Source organism: Sminthopsis crassicaudata, chromosome 1 (assembly GCF_048593235.1).
Source record: "Sminthopsis crassicaudata isolate SCR6 chromosome 1, ASM4859323v1, whole genome shotgun sequence".
Lineage (NCBI taxonomy): Eukaryota > Metazoa > Chordata > Mammalia > Dasyuromorphia > Dasyuridae > Sminthopsis > Sminthopsis crassicaudata.
The window spans coordinates 124,495,043-124,517,692 of record NC_133617.1 but is presented as its reverse complement, the minus strand read 5'-3'; the positions used below and the strand labels follow the sequence as shown (position 1 = coordinate 124,517,692).

The following is a 22,650-nucleotide window of genomic DNA, read 5'->3' as shown; positions in this document are numbered from 1 at the left end:
ACTAATGGATTGAAAGAGTTGTGTACAGCTGAGTACACAGAATATTCATCTTGATACTTAAAAGTATTGAAGAAATGTTCTTTTCCTCTAAATTAATAGATATAGGGACCTTAGAGTTCAATGATTCTCATCTATTCATTTTATAGATAAGGAAAATAAGTATCAAAGCTATTAAGTGACTTTCTCAGTGTCATGGTAGTTCACATCTATATAGCCTTAGAGATTTTCAAAGCACTTTGCATAAATTTTCTTATTTGACCCTCACAATAATTCTTTGAGGTTAATGCTACTGCTATCTTTATTTTACTGAAGACAAAGGAATTAAGGAATATGATCTATTCACTATCACAAGGTTATAAAGTATCAAGGTAAGATTTGAACCTTGATCTTTATAAATCTATGTCTACTGCTCTGTAAACTTGAAGATCATGTCTCTAACTAGCAGCGCTAACATCAAAATCTGGGTCTCGACTCCAAATCACGTATTTCTTTCAAATATATAAAGTTGAGTACATAATATTGACTACAATTATCATAACTTAAAAGGCCTCATTATGTCTATCATATAAATCTGGGGGAGAAATATAGAAAGATTACAAGAGATCCTTAATTTTTTTACTGGCTGACATTGTTTTGGGAAACCTTTCCCCCTAAAGATTGTGACACTTTAAAAAGTAAATGCCATATTGTATCCAATCAGTTTTGAGAAAAGTAGAAGCAAGAATTGCCTATATATTCCTGTAACTGCACTGGCAGAAATCAGCTACTCTCAAATCCAATATACCTGGCAGAGTATTATACACTACGTTAAGAAAAGGAAGAAAACAAGAACATGGGGATAAAATATTTGTGTAATATACCTCTCTTTGGAGCTCTAAATAATAGAAGCCAATCCAAGCATATAGAATACATTCAGCTAGAAGGAAAATTTCTTTGGGAGTTAACTCTATCAATTAGGACAAAAAACAAACAAGCAAACAAATAAAAACTATATTTCAACAGGCAGGAAGACAAGGATAAAGATAATGATAATGATGATTCTGAAGATGATGATTTATATAGCAAATTTCCAAAGAATTTTACACATGTTATATCTTATGATTTTCAGAACACCTTGACAGGGGATGAAGTTAAATAGTATTTTTATAGAGAAGGAAATTGAGTCTGATAGAAGATAAGTAAACAAGTTGGTTTCTCAAGTGTTTGATCCAGAATTAAAATTCAGAACTTTTTGACTCCAACATACTCTCTACTGAGTTATCTGTCTACCACAATGATTATTTCACTGATTTACACAAAATTTTACTCTTTTCTTTCCAGAGTCAAGAAACAAATACATATATACAAAATTCAAGTTGACTTGTCTACTGGAGATGTTAAACTGCTGAAGGAATTCATAGAAAATAAAATTTTCCTTGAAAGAATAGAAGTGTTTCAAGAGAAAAAAAAACTGAGAATAAATTGTGGCAGAAAATAATATAAATATTTAAAAAAGATAAAGGATAAGATAATGTGTTATAGAGTATGAAATAAGGAATCATGTACCAATCCAAGTATGTATGTAAGAGTTAAACAATCATTCCATAGAGAGTAGGGTTTAACTCTCTGAGAAAGCATTGTTTCCTTTCTCCAAGGAATGAAGAATGATAATAAACATCTATATATTCTTCCCAAATAGAAGACATATAATACTGATCATGTAAAGACAATATGAGTTCTGGTGGCTTCAGAAATATTAAGCCAAAAAAAAATTGAGACAATAAAGAAATATATTAACAAATTATCATACAAAACAGGACATAACAGAAATATAATTGTGTATGATATACAGCTATCCATGATAAAACAAATTTAAAATATAATACCTACTCTCTTAGTAGGACTAAACTAGTAGAGAACATCTGTTCTGGAAGATCAAGTGCTAACCTCACTCACTGTGTTCTTCTCAGTGAGAAGTGGGAGAACAGCTGAAAGGTCCTTCTCTGGTGTCAGCTCCCAATCAAGGCCCTACCCTTGAAGTTGATGTGGTTGTACTCAGTGCTTCAACCTCTACCAGATGCTTGACTCCCTGTGTACCTACTCTCAGGCCTTATCAATGGATGCCCTGCATTGGATGCTGAAACTCTGGAAGCAGATAGGGCCACCTATTATAGGCCACTGCTAAGTCAGTGGAATTGATAGAGATAATGATTATTTAGCATGGTATTTAATAGTTCTCAAGTTCAGTACATGTACTTAGTACTTACTAGAGTTCTACAAGATTCACACCTTTAAGAAAGCATTTATAAGTAGGAGCCTTAGCCAGGATTCAGTCTGTGAGATTTAGAAGCCAGAGAAGGCAAATGGGCAGAACTGAGGAAGAAAGAGAAGTGGTGGCAGGATGTCCTGAGGAGAACACTGAAACCAAGATTCAGAAGGCCTCCAGAAAACTAACCAAGCCCCAAGTGAAGGAGAAAAGACTTTGAAGGAGACAATAAAGGACTTGGACTTTAATCCCTAGCTGCATTTGGGGTAATTACTGAACTGAAAGGAAGGCTGCTTCCAGAGACCCTAAGGAAATCCCAACAAGAGAAGATTACATCTTAGAGAAGAATATTATAGCCACCCTTTTGTGAAGGTTTACACTAATGGACAGAGGAGTCAGAACCTTTTGGGGACAAGATTCCCAAACTGAGGTAGCTTTTGTTCCACTAAGGAAGCTGCCCCAACATCTGGCCCTGCACATAGATACATATATATATATATATATATATATATATATATATATGGAAAGGGGGTGAGTTGAGAGGGTTGTAGGGCTGGGGTCTCTTTCTCCCTCCCTCCTCTTCCTCTGGGCCCTTATCCCTGAGATCATTTGTTTAAACCGAATGAAAGGAGTTAAAAAAATTTAGTAAGGGATTCTAATCTTCCCCTCTCAGAACTAAATAAATCTAGAAAAAAAAGTGAACTAGAAAAAAGTTTTAAAAAGTCAATAGAATTTTATAACGTGTAAATATGACGGATATCTAGAGAAAACTGAATGTAAATAAAAAGGAATAAACCATTTTTTTCTCAGTGGTTTATGATACCTTTATAAAAACTAATTACATATTACTACCTGAAATTATAATAAAATCAGAAAAAAATTTAAAATATACTTCTCAGTCCTGATCCAAGACAATATATTTAATGATAATAATAATAATATAGTTAATGACGATAAATAATAATATTTAATAATAGATTAAAACATATTGGAGATTAAACAACCTAATATTAAGCAATGACTGGGAGAAAGAACAAATCATAGAAACAATAATTTCCTTAAAGAGAATGATAATGAAACAGCATACCAAAACCTATGGGATATAAGCAAAAGGAGTGATCATAGGAAAGTTTATATCTCTAAATGCTCACATCAATTACAACAGAAAAAAATTAGACAAATAAAGATAATATGCAATAAAATAAATTCAAAAAAAGAACAAATGTAAAATTTCCAATGGAAACTAAAATTAAAGATGAGATTAATAAAACTTAAAGTAAAAATAAAACATTGAATAAATAAAATTAGGAATTGGTTTTATGAACAAATAAAATAAACAATTGGATAATTTCATTTAAAAAAAGACAAGAAAAGCAATCACTAGTATCAAAAATGATAAGGTGAATATAACATCAATGAAGATGTAATTAAAGCAATTATAAGGAATCGTTTTTCCCCAATGGTATGCCGATATGATTAACAAATTAAGGTAAATAGAAGAATGTTTACAAAAATATAACTACTCTAGGTTAGAAGAAAAGGAAATGGAATATCTAAATAGCCCCATTTTAGAAAAACAAATTGAATAGGCCAAAAATGAGCTTCCTAAGAGAAAAGCACCAAGATAAAATGGATTTACAAGTGCATTCTATCACACATTTAAATATCAACTAATTCTAACTTTAAATAAATTATTTGTAATAAGATGTAAAGAAGGGATCCTATCAAACTGCTTTTATGAAACAAGTATAATGTTGATACCTAAATCAGGAAAGTAAGAGCTAAGAAAAAATCTTGAATAAAATATAGCTAAAAGTTTATAATAATACATGGCAAAGATTATACATTATGACCAAGTGGAATTTATATAAGGAATACAAGTTTGGTTTAAGGAAAACTTTTAACATAATTGATTACAGAAATGATAAAAGTAAAAAATAATCAAATGATTATAGTGACATATGCCGAAAAAGCTTTTCATAAAGTTCAGCATTCATTTCTATGAAAAACACTTAAAAGTAGTATAAGTAATTTTCTTAAATTGATAAAAAAAAAACATTTATCAAAAACCATCAGCAAGAATTATTTGTAATGAGGATGAAATAGAAGTTTTCCTAGGAAGATCAGTTATAAAAGAGGAATGTGCACTGTCACATATATTATTCAATATTGTATTGGAAATCTTAGCAATACCAATAAGAAAAGAAAAGTATAAGGAAGAATCAGAATATTAAGGTAAAAAGGAAATAAAACTATTTCTTTTTTGCAGATGATATAGTAATAAGCTTAGAGAAAATATCCAAAACTCAAATAAAAAGCTAGTTGAAACAATAATTTTGCAAAACGGTAGGATGTAAAATAAATACACATAAATCAGCATTATTATATATCACAAATAAAACTCTGTAATAAAAGATAGTTACTTATGTTATTTTACTGAAAATGAATCTAGACAGTGTAAAATACTCAGAATACACTTGCTAAGACTTGTAAAACCCAGAAATTATATAAATAAAATTATAAAAATATATTAAAAATCAAATTTAAATAATTGGAGAAATAGTGTTTGTGAGTAGGTGGAGTTAATATAATAAAAAGCCAAAATTTATTTAACCTCATTTGTCTATTCAATGTCATCTCAATTAAATTAAAAAATATTTTACTAAATTAGAACAAAAAATAACAAAATTCACTTTGAGGAACAAAAGGTCAAGAATATCAAAGGAAATAATGAAATATATGTATGAAGGAGATTTAATAGTACTAGATCTTAAATTATATTATAAAGCAATAATTGTCAAAGTTATCTGGTACAGGCTAGGAAATAAAAAAGAGAGAGGATATACAATGTATAGCAGTAAATAAACATAACAACCTTTTGAGAATTTCAAAGATAAGATTTTGGAATAAAAATTCATCATTTGCTAAAAATTGTTGGGAAGACTGGAATACAGTATCCCTAAAATGGGGCATAAAGCAGTACCTTTTACTATTTACCAAGATAAGATCAAAATAGATATAAGATCTAAATATAAAAAGCTATTACAAGAAAATTAGAAAAATATGGAACACATCATTTGTCAGATTTATTGATAAGTGAATAATTTTTAAATAAGTAAAAGGTGGAAAGCACTTGGGTATAAATAATTTCAATTGCATTAAATTTAGAAGGTTTTGAACAAATAAAAAATGTAGCCAAAATCAAAAGGAAACCAAAAAACTGGGGGAAAGTTTTTAATAAATAATTTGTCAGATAAAAATCTCAATAAAATATATAAAAAGAACTTTGTAAAACTATGTGAATATGAATCAATCCTCAATTGATAAATTGTCAAACAATACAAACAGGCAAATTTCCAATGAAGAAATCAAAACCATTTACAATCATATTAAAAAAAATACTATTCATTACTGATTAGAGAAATGTTAATTAAAACAACCTTGAGATATTACTTTATATCTACCAGATTGCTTAAAATGATTGGAGAAAACAAAGGTTGGAGAGAATGTGGAAAAATTGAGAAACTAATTCATTGTTGATGAAATTGTGAAGTGATCCAACCAAGTTGAAGAACAATCTAAAATTATGCCCAATTTATTATTATTAAACAACCTATACTCTTTCTCCCATCAATACTACTACTAGGTCTGTTTCCAAAGATGACTAGGGGGAAAGGAAAATAATCTGTATATTCTAAAATATTTCTAGAAGCTCTTTGTGGTGACAAAAAACCAAAAATTGAAGCAATACATACCTATCAAGTTGTAGTTTAACAAGTTATGGTATATGATTTTGATGGAATACTACTATGCTAGAAGAAATGATGAGTTCAAAGATCTTAGAAAAAAACATGGAAAGTCTTGAACAAAATAATGAAGAGTGAAATGAGTAGAACCAAGAAAACATTGTACATAGTAACAGAAATATTGTTTCAAGAACTACTAAGGGAATAAGTTAATTTGGCTATCATAAATACCAAAATTAACTATAAAGGAATAAATGTATGTATTGATTAGTTTTACATACATATATTTGTGTCTAATAGTAGCCATCTCTAAGGTAGGAAGAAAAGGGAACAAAAAAAAATTTACATAAAAATTTTGTTTTATATCTGAAAGGAATAGCAAGTTGTATATAGTATATTTGAAGATTCATGTACAATCACTTTTTTATTGTACTATGTTAAGGAAATGCTTGTTTTATTCCATAAATTAAAAATAAAATAAATTTAAAAAAAATTAAACCTGGGTCTTACTGAATATGTGACTTAGGAAAGATATGTAACCTTATAATCAACTGTCTATGAAGGTGTCAAACTATAGTTGTAGAGGGATTTTCTCATTGATGAATTCCCTATAACAGCAAAAATTAAAATGCAATTGCCATTTTTTTATAATTCTAACAATGATCCTCTAAACTATATATATTTTTTATTTTAAAGATTATGAAATTAATGCTGAAAGAATTTAAGTAAATTGGCAATGGACACAATTTAAAATGCATAATTTGAACTCTGATCAATGACACCTCCAGCTGCAATTAACTTTCCCCTCCACAATGGTGCTTTTTTTTAAGTTATTGGAAAGAATTTAGGTAGATAAAATTCCATAGAGACAAATAAAATTTTTAAAACTGTTTAAGATACAACAACAACAATCACAGTTGTGGAAGTATTGACAAGGAAGGTACTGCTTTCCAACAGTAAATGCGAATATAGTTATAAGTTTCAGTTACAGAAAGCTCAGCATGAACAAACAATGAGAGCTAGAAAAATCTTAATATGACATCTAACTACATTAAGAAAGTTATTACCCAGATTGAGGAGGAGTTAGCATCACACTGTGCTCTGCCTTGGTCAGATCATATCTGGAATATAGTGTTCAGATCTATTTTCTGCACTTTAGGAAGAAAATTAACAAGTTGTTTCATACCAACAGAGTGATGACCAGGATAATGAAAGGACATGAAATCATGCCAAAAACCTAGGACTACAGGCAATGTTTGGAAAAGAAAGGACTTGGAAACCTAATGACAATTGATAGTTGAAGGGATTTCAAGGTACTAAATGGGTTACATTATCGTGCTCAGGTGCAAAACTCTAAATGATTTATATTCATCTCAGAGAAACAGATTTTGATTTGATATAATCTTCATAAAATTCAGATGCATTTCAATATGGAATTCATTGTCTCAAAAAGCAATAAACTCTCCACATTAGATATCTATAAGTAGAAACCTGGTGACTAGTTTAGAAAGAAAAATCCTACACTGTTTAGAGTTTGATGTGGTGAACAATAAATAGCATTCTAACCCTGACTATTTATGAGGGTCCATGATCTCAATAATTTTATTATCAAAGTTGACAATTATTCAAATATTGAAAAATTGGAAAAAATCTCTCTACCTTGTCCTTCTCAATGGCAATCTGAGATTACTGGAAGATCAAATTGACTATATTCGGCTCAAAATAAGGAGTTTCATTATCAGCATTCAGACATCCATTTCAAAGTACTGCTTATCATGTCATGATCAAATTCAAATGTCCGGACAAATGTGTAGTAGGGATGGGTAACAATATCAGGGAAACACAATCAGGCTATTTGTGATGGGGAACTTCCTAACAGTTTACCCATCAACAATAGGATGATGATTTTTCAATATTTTGCAGAGTTAATTCTACTTGTAAACATCTGTTAAGCACGTCCTAGATGCAGAGCACTATGCTAAGCATTAGGTGTTAGGTTCTTACTAAGTGCTAATGAGATAATGAGATATTAGGTTCTTACTAAGTGCTAAATCGGTACTTGACAATTCTCTAGTTCCCGGCCTTTACTGGGAGTTTTTACTTGTGAATTCTTGGGGAAGAGCTTGCATGCTTAGGAGGAGCAAGTTCATTGGTTGAAGTAATTTTCCCAGAAGCCCTTGCATTATCCCACACCCATTCACTGGGAGAATAAAAGAGGGCAGCTCTGGAGGAAAAAGGAAGTTTTGTCTGGACAAGACTTGAGGCTATTCTCTGCAAGAAGGGAAGTCAGCTCTCTACAGGAAGAAGAATCTGTCCAAGAGATTTGAATTGACACAGCAGATCTCCTACCAGAGAGGGATCAGCAGCTTCTGGAGACAACAGCACGTTACAAATTGGCGTCTACAATGTGGGGCAAGGACTCTTGCTTATCCTGACAAGGACTTATTCTGAGCCCTTAAGAGGAGCTAGATCGGACCATCGCAATTAGGGATATAAAAAGAGGTAAAAGACTACATGCTCTCAAAGGAGTTTTAGATATTGTTTGAACTAGAAGACCACTGTGGTTCTTTCCAACTCTGTAATTCTATATTTTGTCTTGTTCACCTATTATCTCCCTTAGGAATGAATGATTTTCTATTACATTTGTTATAAAAGTAGTAGGGTTGTATAAAACTTTCATTTTTATACTTCAATGCAAAGAGCCACTCTGATCCTTAAGACAAATCATTAGCTTTATTAGATACAGTAATAACCTTTATGTTAAAAACATGAGAAAAATAAATTCTAAAACTTAAATATAAGAGTATTGTATTAATGTCTATTTCTCTGTTTGAAACAATCAAACATAATTAGAAGAATCAGAATATTTCTGTCAGGTCAAATTTATATGAGAAATATTGATGTTTTGTTCATATTATAAGCATTTATATTTTACTCCCTGTCTGTGAGACATTATATTGAAGCAAAATGATTAAGTAAAAATAATAATGCAATCCATATTCCATCCCACGTATAAAATATGTATCATCACCTTTAAACAAAAATCTATTCTCTCTCTTTAACCCATATACAATGGAATAAGGAAAAGAAAAAAGTCAACCTCCTCAAATATCCTCAAGTTTACACAAAAAGATGTCTCATTCTGCACTCCAAATCCATATCGCTATCATAAATGCTACATATTATCATGAAATATTGAAATCAGAAATGATCATTGTATTGCTCATAGTTTTTATACTTTTCAAACTTTTTTTTTAAATATTATTGTTGCATACATTATTCTTCTGATTCAGTTCATTTCCTTCTTCACAATTTTATTAAAAATTAAAAATCATTGTTATATTATTAATGTTGTTATATAAATAAGTGTTGTCAAAATCAAAGAGAAATGCACATTGGATCACATATTTTCTCAGACCATCACAAATTAACATTATCTATCTTGTACTTTGTTAAACATTTTCCATTGCATTTTAAATAATATTTTATTTTTCTCAATTACACATTAAAAGAATTTTTAACATTTTTTGAAAGTTTTGAATTTCAAATTGTATTCATTCCTTACGCCTCCCTGGAAAGGCAAGCAATATATTTTAGATGTGCAAACCATTTAAAATATGTCCACATTTGCCATTTTGTACATGAAGACAGACAGAGACAGAAAGAAAAGGAAAGGAATTGAAAGGAAGGAAAGAAGGAAGGCAAGAAAGAAGGAAGAGGAGTTGGAAGAGAGAAAGGGAGAGGAGGAGGAGATAAATGCAATATGTTTTTGTATTCAGATAAATCAATTCTTTTTCTGAAGGTGTGTAGCATATTTCATCATGAGTCCTTTGGGATTGTCTTGCATTACTGTATGTTGACTATAGTTATTCATTTACAACTCTTCCTTATATAATATTGTTATTATGCACAATAGTGGCCTGATTCTTCTCACTTTACTTTGCATCAATTCATGTAAACTTTTCAAAGTTTTTTTTTTCCTTTCTGAAATCATCTTGCTTGTCATTTATTATAGCATATCAAAATAATATACCACAATTTAGCAATTTCTTTAGCAATTTCCCAATTGATGGGTATCACATGTATTTCCCATTCATAATTGCCAGAAAAAGAACAGTTTCAAATTGCTCTCCAGAATGGTTCACAACTCTATCAACAATACACTAGTGTAACAGTTTTTCCACATTTCTTAGGCAATACCAGGCTGTTTTGATAATTATCACACTGTATAAGGCAATTCTGGATCTGATACAGAAAGACTACCTTCCTTTACTTTTTTCTTTATTCGTTTCCATGACATTCATGACCTTTTGTTCTTCCAGATAAATTTTGTTGTTTTTTTCCTAGTTGTATAAAATTATCTTATGGGAGTTTGGTTATCATTGCACTGAATAAATAGATAGAACTGTCATTTTAATTATCTTGGCTCACCTATGCATGAATAATTATTTTTAAAATTATTTAGAACTGACTTTATGTGTGTAAAAATATTTTGCAATTGTGTTCATATAATTCCAGGGTTTTTCTTGATAAGTAGGTTTGCAAGTACTTTACATTGTCTACAATATTTTTTTTTCCTTTCTATCTCTTGCTGCAGCTAATATGTGGAAAGGATGATGTTTATATGGATTTAATTTGTATCCTGCAACTATGTGCTGGAGCCCCTGCCCCACACCCCAAATACCAAGAACTGATAAGCAATACAGTGAAGCATGAGAACATCCTGCCATAAAATATCACAAGGTCACACATATCTACCACCAGATGTTCCTTAACCACCAAACGTTCCCCTAGTCACATAGTCACAGAACTGTTTTTTCAAACCTATACTCTGGAAACATATATAAGCCTTGTACTTTCCTCCAATAAATGAGCTATTCTGCTTTGCACAGAGTTGTCTCTGCCTCTTGCTTTCTTCACCCATTCCCAGGTTGTAGCCTTACTAGCTTTGCTTACAGGTTGACACACGGCTTCAGACCCCCTTAGTTCGAGACCGGCAGATCGGGTCAACTATGCTAATTTTATTAATCATTTCAACTATTTTGATTGATTCTCTAAGTACAAACATCATATAATCCGCAAAGAGTAATAATTTTCTTTCCTCACTGTGTATTCTAATTCCTTAGATTTATTTTTTCTTCTCTTATTGCCATAGCCAACATTGCCAGTACAATAGTAAATAATAGTGGTAATAATGGGCATCTTTGTTTCATCACTGATCTCACCTGGGAAGGCTTCTAGTTAATATCCTTTACAGATAATCCTTGCTACTGAATTTAGATAGTTGCTACTTATCATTTTAAGGAAAGCACAATTTATCTTTTATTCTCTAGCATTTTAAATAGGAATGAGTATTATATTTTGTCAAAAACTTTTTCTTCATCTATTGAGATAATCATATAATGTCTGTTTGTTTTGTTACTGATTTGGTCAGTTGTGCTCATAGCTTTCCTAATATTGAGTGAGCTCTGAATTCCTGACACAAATCCCATCTGGTGAAAAGGTATGATCCTGGTTATATACTGCCATAATCTCCTTGCTAGTGTTTTATTTTATTTTTTGCATTATCTTTAGCAAAATTAATCTGTAATTTCTTTTTTCTCTATTTTGTGTCTTCTTCAGTATCAGCACCATATTTGTGTCATAAAAGTAAATCAATCTGTCTGCTTTGCCTATTTTCCAGATATTTTATATACTATCTAGATTAATTGTTCTTAAATTATTTGGTTGAATTTCTTCATGTTTTCATATGACCATGGGGATTTTTTTCATATAAAGTTCATTTATAGCTTGCTCATTATTTCCTATTATAAGATCAGTTAAATTTCTTCTTCTGTTAAATTGGGCAATTTATTTTTTGTAACCATTCATGCATTTCACTCAGACTATAAATTTATTGGCACATAATTGGGCAAAATAGTTCTTAATAATTGTTTTAATTTCTTCTTCATGGGTTATTAGTTTATTTCTTTCATTTTTATACTGATAATTTGGTTTTCTTCTTTCATTTAAAAAAATTACCAAATTTAACATTTTTTTTAAATTACCAAATATTTATCTACTTTATACTATTATTTTTTCATAAAACTAACTTCTAGTTTTATTTACTAGTTCAGTGGTTTTCTTACTTTCAATTTTATTAATCTCTCCTTTGATATTTTTTTAGGATTTTCAATTTGGAGTTTAATGAAGATTTCAAATATGTTCATTTTCTTGGTTTCATTTTTGTTGTTGTTTTTACTTTTTAGTTGCCTACCTCACTCATTGGCCTGCTCTTTCTCTATTTTACTGATGTAAGCAGTTAGAGATTTAAAATTTTCCTAAATAGCACTTTGGTTGCATCCTATAAATTCTGATATGTTGTCATATTATTGCCCTGTTGTATTCTGGAGATTTGGAATCTGGGCTATATGTTATGAGTTTGACATATCTACTATAAATGGTTTTTTTCAGTACTATTTGCTTCAAAGTACATTAGTTCATATAACTCATGTATTTTTGGTATTATTTAGTATGTTTTCCCATTTCTGGGAAAATGTGCAATTAGATTATAATCCTAAAAATTGTGTTACAATTTGAGAACAGGTACTACCTTTTGAATTTCAATTGCTCAACATTTAGCATAATGCCTGGCATATAGTATTCTCTTTAAGAAATGTTTATTGAGTTGATTTGCTGAAGAAGATTTAGAGTTACTTAGAAATAATTAATTATGTGACTTTTGAGAGAGGAACTCAGATGCTCATAAGGTGATTCTGATATTTCCCAGCATTTTTTCAACATTCACGTATATCAAAGTAAAAGTGTAAGTTACATATTCAAATACCCAGGCATGTGGCCTAAGCAAAATATAAATGTAGAATCAGGAATATTTTTCAGGAAATAATGTTAGCGTAGATTTACTTAGAGGTCAGAGAAAATCTTGATATATGGGTCAGGTATATATTTAGGCAAATAAAGGGAGAATCTGATGAAGTAGGCTTTTTCAGCAGGTAAAGTACCAATAGGATTAAGCAGCCTCACCCTTTCAATTAGCTGCCAAACAAAAATATCCCTATTGGAAAATTACTCAGGAAACTTAAAATGTCATATAACTATTTGATTAAAGTAACAAATTAATCCATTTTCTAATAGATAAATGCATATGAATACACACACAAAATGTTTCTCTCAGAGTAGTAAATAATAAATTTTGGTATTCTTATCTGATTGTTTCTCAACACAACTCAACTTTTTAGTAAAAATGAATGCTCTCTAAAGATCATTTAATTTTTGTGAATTATAATGGCTTCCCATTCTTCCAATCTAATTAAGATTCAAAATAAAATCCCTTATCTTCAGGGGTAATTTTCATCTGGTATTCAGCAACAGTCTTAATTCCAGAGATGGTTCATTAAGGATTTCACATTATATACCCTGTTCTGGTTTCCCATAAAAAAAAAAAAAAAAAAACAAGATAGCAAATAAATCGTCATTTAGGAAGGGTAACCTGGCCTAAACAGCAGAAAGTTTCTGGAAAGACTTATGTATACTACCCATTCTCTTTTATTTTCATTCTCAGTAATAGAGATAGGATTTAGTAACCAGAAAGAACGGTGGCAAAAGTATGGTCTGTATTGGATTACTTTGAATTTTCAAAATAATTAATATAATTTTGATTATATTTATCAACACAACTTCTTAATTGCTTTAAGAGTAGAGAGTAAAAAGTTAGAATCTAGAGAGACTGTTTAGGCTGACTTTGTAATTTCATTGGATATTCTATAGGCAATACACATTCAATATGTCCAAAACAGAAAGTATTCCCCAAATATTTACTCTTTCCAACTTTCCCATTTTGACCAAGTAAACTACCTTCCAATCACCTACCTTGTAAGTTCAGTAGTATCTTGATTTCTCCTGTCCACTCCACTTGACATTTCTCAATACTTTGTTGTCAAATATTGTCATTTCTACTTTACACTTCTCATATTAATTTATTTTCTTCAATCACATAACCACCATCCTATTTCAGGCTCTATTATCTGTGAATCTTATGATAGTCTTATAATTGATATTCTTTACTTAAAGTCTTTCTGGATTCCATTCTTTTTTTCAGTTGCTATAGTAACTTTTTTTTTTTTTTTTTTTAATGTTAGCTTGGCATGTCAATCTCCCTACCCTCACACTTCCACTAATTAAATTGCAATGGTTCCTTGTTAATTCCAGGATCAAATGTAAAAATATTTTCATGTCATTTAATGTCATTCACAATCTGATCTCTTCCCAGTTTTCTGGTCTTCTCACACATTACTCCCTTCTACCTACTCAGTGGGCAGATAGGTGGTATAACAGATTGCTGGAGTCAAGAAGATTCAAATCTGGCTTTATGTAGTTTTTAACTCTATTAGTTTGGCAAGTCACTTAGCCCTGTTTGCCTCAGTTCCCTAATCTGAAAAATGGCCTGGAGAAGAAAATGACAAATCACTTCAATATTTTTGCTAAGAAAACCCCAAATGGGGTCACAAAGAATCATACATGACTGAAATGACTGAACCATAATATTCACACTATGATTTCACTAAACTTACTAATTTGTTATTCTTTATATGAATGTTACTTCTCCTGAATATGTCTTTGCACATATCACTGGAATGCTTTTTCTTTTTGCATCAATTTTCTAACTTTCTTTTTTCACTTCTTTAATAGAAATATGTGTTTGATTTTCAAAAATATCAATTAATATTTATATTAGGAAAGTAAAAGTGATTTAATATTAGGGAAAGAGTCAATAGAACAAATCATAACATAAGAAAGCCATGGAAATCACATCAATCCTATTAATAGACATGGAAAGACTTTTTTTTAATATAATATGCATTTATATTTACCTACTAAGTTTCTTTGTTTCTTTTCAGACTAAGCTCAAGTTCTCTTGCAGATATTTTCCTGTATCTCAGTCTTCTACCCCCAGCAAGGGTCCTTACTCTGATGTTAATTTTCCATTTATATCACATTTATCTTATATTTACACTGTTATTAATATATTTTCCCTAATTAGAATTTGAGATCCTTAAGTGCAAGGATTCTCTTTTTGTCTATCATCAGTTAGAATAGTGCTTGAAACATAATAAGAATTTAATAAATGCTTGCTTAATAACATAAAAATGTTATATGAAAATGAAAGAGTAATTATTAAATTATTGTAATAAAATATTATATCTGGTCCAAGATTACAGTATTTCCATTTTAGAAAAAATAAGCAATAACAAAGATAATGATACCAATAACTGAGGTCTAAGTTATTTTCTCCTTTTCCCTTTGCAACATACTTAATGGATTAGAAATTAAAGGAACATCAATCCAGCTTTATGTGGGACAAGTTGTTAGTTATCAAATTGATTTAATAGTGGAAAAATATAGTAGGATATATGTAAATATTGTTCATGTGTAGGACTGTGTATATAAAAGAGCTAATTTTCCTAAAAAATCAGCAATTTGGTTGATTGTGTCTGCCAATATGCCACCAGTTACCATGAGAAAAATTGAGTCATTATATAAGTGAAAAAATATGTTTTGAAATGAATGGTCAATACAGGAAAAATTACTAATTCTTTCAATTGTTGTAAAGAAATTCTTCCCACTCTGTCACTACAATTTTTACAATAATTTAATTTTTTTAAGCATTTAAAAATTGAGCTTGTCAATTTCCTTCCCAGAGGGTAAATGTGAAAATGGAAATGGTGAGCATGGGGTAGTCTTAATAACAGTTACTATTATAAAGCATATAAATAATGATAGAAATTAGATAATGTATCTGGAAAATCTCTATGTATTTGAAAAAAGTTATGTGAAGGATGACACATAGATAAGAATGCTCCACGGATATATTTATGATGCGATGAGAAAGGAATAAGAACTTCATGTTGGGTAGAATTTCTGTCCTATGCTTTGGGGAGAACATGGATAAGGCATAGAGTACTGTCAGTTATAGACAAATTACGATCATTGGAGGGAACTATTGAATCATTGAGATCATAGTTCCAATTGAGTATTTGAATACATACATATATATATGTATATATATATATACATATATATATATATTTATAACACATATATGTTATATAACACACAATGATGTATAATATATAGCATTTAAGTACTCTCAAATTATCTATCTGTAAGTACACAGACACATTTTATAAACATACAGTTTGTTATTAAAATAATAAAAGAGAAATTCAAAAATTTACTTCATATAATAGATACAAACCTATAATGGATAATATTGTGGTTCCTTTAAATATAGTTTTATGAATGAGTATTTGCACAGAATGGGAACAAGTAGTTTAAAAAAAACTATTCACTTTAATGCAAAATTATTTCAGAAAAAGAACAAATTTCATACTTTTGAAATAAATTCCTATTTTGATTTTAAAATATGTTAGACAAATTCTTATTTTGCTATTTACAACTAATAGTTTATCCTTATTTGGAAATTAATAATCTTACATTCCAAGAAGATAAATTACCAAGAGAAATGAAAAATGAGACAAAATCATTCAAGTATTTTTGCATGTCATCCATATTTATAACTTATTAGTATGTTGTTTATAACTATTGCCCTTTTGAAACTTTCTTATTTGCATTTTACATAAAATATGAAATGTTAATGAGCTCGAACATATGATACAAATTTCTAAATAGTATATTAAAAAGCATTCTATATACACATTATATATAACATGCCTATTTAAAAATAAAGCTACATATTTATTTAATGTCTTTTGATATCTATCTATCTAAAGATATGCATATATAACTGTATATAACTGTATCTTTAGTTAGTTAATAGATTTTTACAAAGTTGGTAATGATACTTTCTCCACCACTTTATATCAGTCTGTTTTGTAATTCTCTAATATACTAATTGCATAATATTGTTTATTATAGTTTCAGATGTTGCTGTTCCATCTTGCTCCTGAAATGTAAATTCCATGAGGTAATAGACCTTCCCTTATCCTAAACATACCCTTTCTCCTGATTTTAAAAAATGTCTTTGGAAAAGTTTCTAAATCAATGTTGAATTTTTTGATCTTTTTAATAATGGTGCTGGATCTACACTTATTTGTGATTATGAAAGATATATATATGTGTGTGTGTGTGTGTGTGTGTGTGTGTGTGTGTGTGTATAAACTTTTACAAAATACAAACAACATACATGTATACATAGGAACTTACCTCCACATCTAGGAATTGGCCCACTCCACATTACTTTGCCATCCATTAGTATGCAAGTAATTGTTTCTGTTCCTTGTGTTTTAATAAATCCTTCTTCACAAATAACTGATATTGAACTTCCTAGTTGAAAGTTATCTCCAAACCGGCGTGCATTTATTGGTATTCCAGGATCAGGACATTCATTGTGTCCAAATGCTTTAGCACAAAACAGAAAAAAAAGTCACATCACACATGAGATAAAGGATAATCTAGCCTTTTCTGGAGAAAAATGCTGAGTACACTATAACTTCTGTAAGTTTTTAGTCTGTCTGGTTTTTATTTTTCTTTAATTTTTTTTATTTTAATATTCTCGCTGAATTCTTGTAATATAATTCATATATGTAAGGAAAAAAGCCTCCTACTCAAAAGACTATTCCATTAAAGCATTATGAAATAGTGAATTTTAAAGTAATCACATATTTCGAGAGCTAGTGACTAGAGATCACATTTTCATTGGTACAGCAGTTTTTAAACAGTTTTTTTGGTTTTTTTTGTCATGAATCTTGAAATGAGTGGTAAGTAATCTGACTTCTAAGGACCACACAGAGTAATATTTTTAAATTCATTAAATAAAAGATTCCAAAGGAAACTAATCATCAGAGAATATAGATATCAAATGATTAAATGAAAAGTTTATCAACTCCAATTTACAAACCCCTACTGTTTAGAGCAAAGGTTGTCAGTGGATGGCATATGGCCTCCAACACTTCCAAAATGTCATCAGAATCAGATTAAAATGCAAATGATGAATACTTAAGAAAAAATAAGCAACAAAGCATAGATACTATCACATGTTTAAACTAAATCAATATGTGGCCCATAGGAATATCATTGCTCTAGAGTAGTCAGAATTTCCAGTTCAAGTGTGGCTTAACCCTACAACACAAGATCACTGCTAATGCCTTCCTTTTGACATTATCTTTCCTTTACTCTCTATATATTTTGTATATATATATATAAGTATTTACATGTTCTCTCTTCCATTAGAATGTGAGATCTTTGAGGGCAAGGACAGTGTAGATTTTTTTTTTTTTTTTTTTTACCTCTGGAGTTTATTAGCACAGTGCCGGGGACATTTTGCATGTGTCTAAACACACTTTTACATGTGGTTTTGCAAGTCAAGGCTACCCTTATTTGTCTAATAAAAATTATAAACACTTATTAAAATTATTGTGGTGAAAAGAATACATCAATTGGGATGAACGAGTATAGAAAATGCTTGAAGTCTGACTATATAATACTGCTCAAAGTTTACTTTTTTATATGTCATACAAATATATATTTTATAGTATATGGGGGAGTAAGCTGCTCATTAGTCTTTTATTTTGGAAGAATGGTTTAAACTAAGCTTAAATTTATTAAATGAATCAAAGCAATATTTGACTGGCACTATTCTAGCTGTATGTACTTGTCGATATTTGCACTGAATATATATTTACTTAGTACCAAGCATGACATGGAAAAAAATAAAACTTTATTACAATACTAAACACATGATAAACATGAAAAATAAAAATCAAGTAATGAAGTACTATTATCAAAATTACAATTAAATAGATTTAAAGAAATAATAGTGAGTATATAAGGATAAAAAGATTCTGAATCTCTCAGAGCAAGACAACAGATTTATAAAGAATATCGCCTAAGCCCAAAAAGCAATGGGTTTTGCTTTAATGAAGTGCATTTACATTTAAACAATTTATTAATCACAGTATTTATCACCAATGCAACTTTGAAAAGGCTACAAATGCATATTTTTAGAAACTCTCTAAGCTGGCTATTGGGAGAACAAATAAACAGCAAGTATCTCTTATTTTAAATGGGCCAATATGAAGAGACCTTTAATCTCTTTGTCATATGACAACATATTATTAAATCTTCTTACCTGGCTAATAGCTAACAAAGTTAAGTAATTTCAAGAAAAAAAGTTCCTACATTCCTACATATTCTACATTTTAAGATTTGATAGAACCACTGTACGAGAAACATCAATATCTATGTATATTATTAAATTCATGGATTCTTTCCATTTCATTTTATACAATATTCTATTGTCTCATTATTTTCCTAAAATGGAAATATCAATTTGCATTTGAAATACAGGAATTAGGGGGAAGAATGTGTTCTCCCCCTTAAAAATATCAAATCTACAAAAAGTAAAATAAATTGAATTATCCAAAATAGGAGTAATCCTATTTAGTTGGTTTATATAGTCTATAGAATAAGTTATTTTTTCCCATCTAAATCAGATTTTTAAAAACTTGTAAATTTTTAAATACGTATTTCTCTGGAAAGAAAGGAATAGTTGTGTAGTGAATAAATTCTTGGAGTCAAGAGAACCTGAATTCACAAGGGATATCAACTGAATCAATTGGCATGAGATAGTTTTGAAATGTTTTTTATAATTTTAAAAATTATTTGTGTAAAAATGAATTTTTTATGTGAATTAATGTAAAGTAAGCACTGACCATGTTTGAAAAGACATTTAATTCAGTTGTAGCAAATAGTCAATGCTCTACAGAATTGGAAAAAAAAAAAAGATGAAAACAAATTAATTTAGTTCTTAGTTAGCAAGACTATTAGTCTTTTCCTTTAAAATCTAGATAAGTTTCTTTGTACTCAATATTCACTTTTTTTCCTCCCTTTGCAACATCCTCAACCAAGCCATTAGAATATACTACCATTTCTGATTTTCCTTCAATACAATGAGATCTGAGATTTCTTCTCCCATGGAAGTTTGTGCTGTTCCCTAACTGAATTTGTCTTTACTATAGATATTTTTGTGGTAGTTGCCTTTAACACAAAAATAACCCTGATGGAACATTGGGTTAAATACCAAGAGACCAAATAACTCTCATGAATGTTATCACTATAATCTTAGACAACTCTTTAGATGTCTTGTGTCCTCATCTGTTAAATAAGGGATAAATTTATAGGATCTTTTCCCATTTTAATTGGTCTATGATTCTATGTGATACTGAAAATGACTTACTATTATATGTTATGTTAAAACCCCGGCCTGACATTGAGTGGTCTGCTTGAAATTCCAAGCGCAGAATATGACTATTGCTAGTAAGATGAGAAGGAACTTCAGCACCAGTGAATGTTCCAAGGATTGGAGAGTCTGGAGAATCACCATCTTTAACAGCAAGGAAGTCAAACTGAGATTCCAGGTCAAAGTCATTAAATGAAAGATGTATCCGACTTCCAGGATCTGAGATGATTGTCCAGATACAATTTAAATTATTACCATAACCTTCAGGGTAATCAGGAGAAAGAACTGTCCCCATTGGTGCAGTAAAATTAGAAAGGCAAGGAACTGTAAAAAAAAAAAAAAAAAAAAAAAAAAAAATTAGAGTAATATGCATTTTCAAAAGCTTCACCTGCTATTTTTTTCAATCTGTCTTCAAGATCACTATAAATGGTTGCTTCATTAGTCAATCCATATCCAACATTCAAAGGATTTGAACTATACATTAAAATATCAAGCTTTTTAAAAAATTACATAATCATATTGACTCTTAAACCAAATAACAGAATACATAAAGAAATACAAAATAAGCCATTTTATATGGATAGAAGTGATTCTTTTCTTTTTGGGAAGGAGTTGAGGATGACCTAGATTCAACTCTTGCCTCAAACCCAATATATATATAAAACCTTGGATTAGCCATTTAAACTCTTAATGCCACAGGCAATTCTGTGAGATTATGAGTTGGGAATTTTAATCAGGACAGGGCTTTTCCCCATACAGATCTCACCACACAGATGGAATCAAAAATAGAAATTAAAATACATTTATTAGATTAGATTTCTATGCACATTTTTAAAGGTGAAAAAATATATAAAAACTTAAAGAGCTCAGTAAAAATTGAATATGATGAGTTTGAAAAATAGGCATTATTTGAAAAGCTTTAGAGAATTTGGGATTACTTAACCTCGTGGAAAAGCAAAAAGACAAAAAAAGCAATAAAATAAAACAAACAAACACAAAAACAAGCCACAAAGAAACAAGCAAATTTTCTTGTAAGCTTGTTTTTCTCCAAGGCTGTGGTTGTGGGCTTGTAGTGAAAAAATAAAATTTGTATGGAGAAACAGTACCATTGTAATAGGAGACAGGTAGAAGAGTTGGTCTCAAGTTTAGTTTTTAGTTTCTAAGAAAGGCTTGTCCCAATTTATGAAGCTATATAGTAACAGAATTAGATTTGTTAAGTTGTTCTCCGAGGCATGGCTTGGGAGAAGCCAAGGCTTCATTATTTTTTCCTTATCCTAAATAATTTACCATGAGACAACCTTGTTCAGGATGTCTAATCAGCACTTAAATAAAAAAAAAAAATCTAATTTAACTAAGTAAAGCAATGAGGCTTAAGGGGAAAAATGTTAAGTGGGAGAAAATATTTCTTGTGTATAATTTGAGAAAATACTACTATCAATACATTCTTCAAATTTCCTATTATCTTATCACTCTCCATAACTACAATAACAGTGGCAACATGTTTCTAGTCTAAGAAAATAGAACTTACTAACAGTCTTCTGATACCCTAAGAATTTTAAGGGTTTTATGACCTCTCTCTTTGGTTGTTCCCTGTAACAGGTTTAATGGAGTTGATTGAATTGATATAGGACATTGGACTGTTAGGACTTTGGGCATGTAGTGAAATACATTAACAATACTAAATTAAAATATATATATATATATTTTTAAATCTCAAAATGTCTTTAGACCAGAACAAACTACAACATAATTTTCTCATAAGTAAATTATCTTGGAAATTCAGGTGTTGAACTGATCTCTATGATTTTGGAAATAGAATGTAGACAAATAAAATATAAGAAAAGGCTTATTATATGTGACTACTCATACTGTGACTCATTTTTCTACCTTATTTTATGAATTCAAGTCATAGCACATATATATGTGTATATATATAAATATATATATATATACATATATATATATATTATATATATATACATATGTATATATGTAGACATATAATACTTGTCTTTATACTTAATGTCACAGTAATAGTCTCTCATTTTTATTACTTGGTAATTAAGATAAAATTGTATTGAACATAATCATACATCAATAGATAATGGAGATTAAAATTTTAGTGTAGTTATACCATAATGTTTTAGTATATGTATTTGGAGAAATATACTTTTAACTCAAAAACACTGTATATTAGGACCTTGGCACAGTTCATTATGCACAACATAAATAAGAGGCAGCTAAATGAAATATATACCACTGTGGGTGAGTAAGCATTTAAAAGCAAAAATAAGTTAATGCATTATACATAAGGTAAGGTCTTTAAATAATTTAAATACCCTTGATTGCAAGTCAGCCTCCAGTAACCTGATGATGTAAATAACCTTCTACAAATTTACATA

General features: G+C 29.8%; 1 protein-coding gene across 1 annotated transcript in view; it reads right to left on the bottom strand.

Annotated features, from left to right (window-relative positions):
* The window catches only part of CSMD3 (CUB and Sushi multiple domains 3), a 1,577,676-nt gene that overhangs the window by 554,526 nt on the left and 1,000,500 nt on the right, over positions 1-22,650 (bottom strand). Inside the window, 2 exon segments of the mRNA XM_074266680.1 lie at positions 17,215-17,409; positions 20,246-20,572. Of these exon segments, the coding sequence (XP_074122781.1) occupies positions 17,215-17,409; positions 20,246-20,572 (522 nt within the window).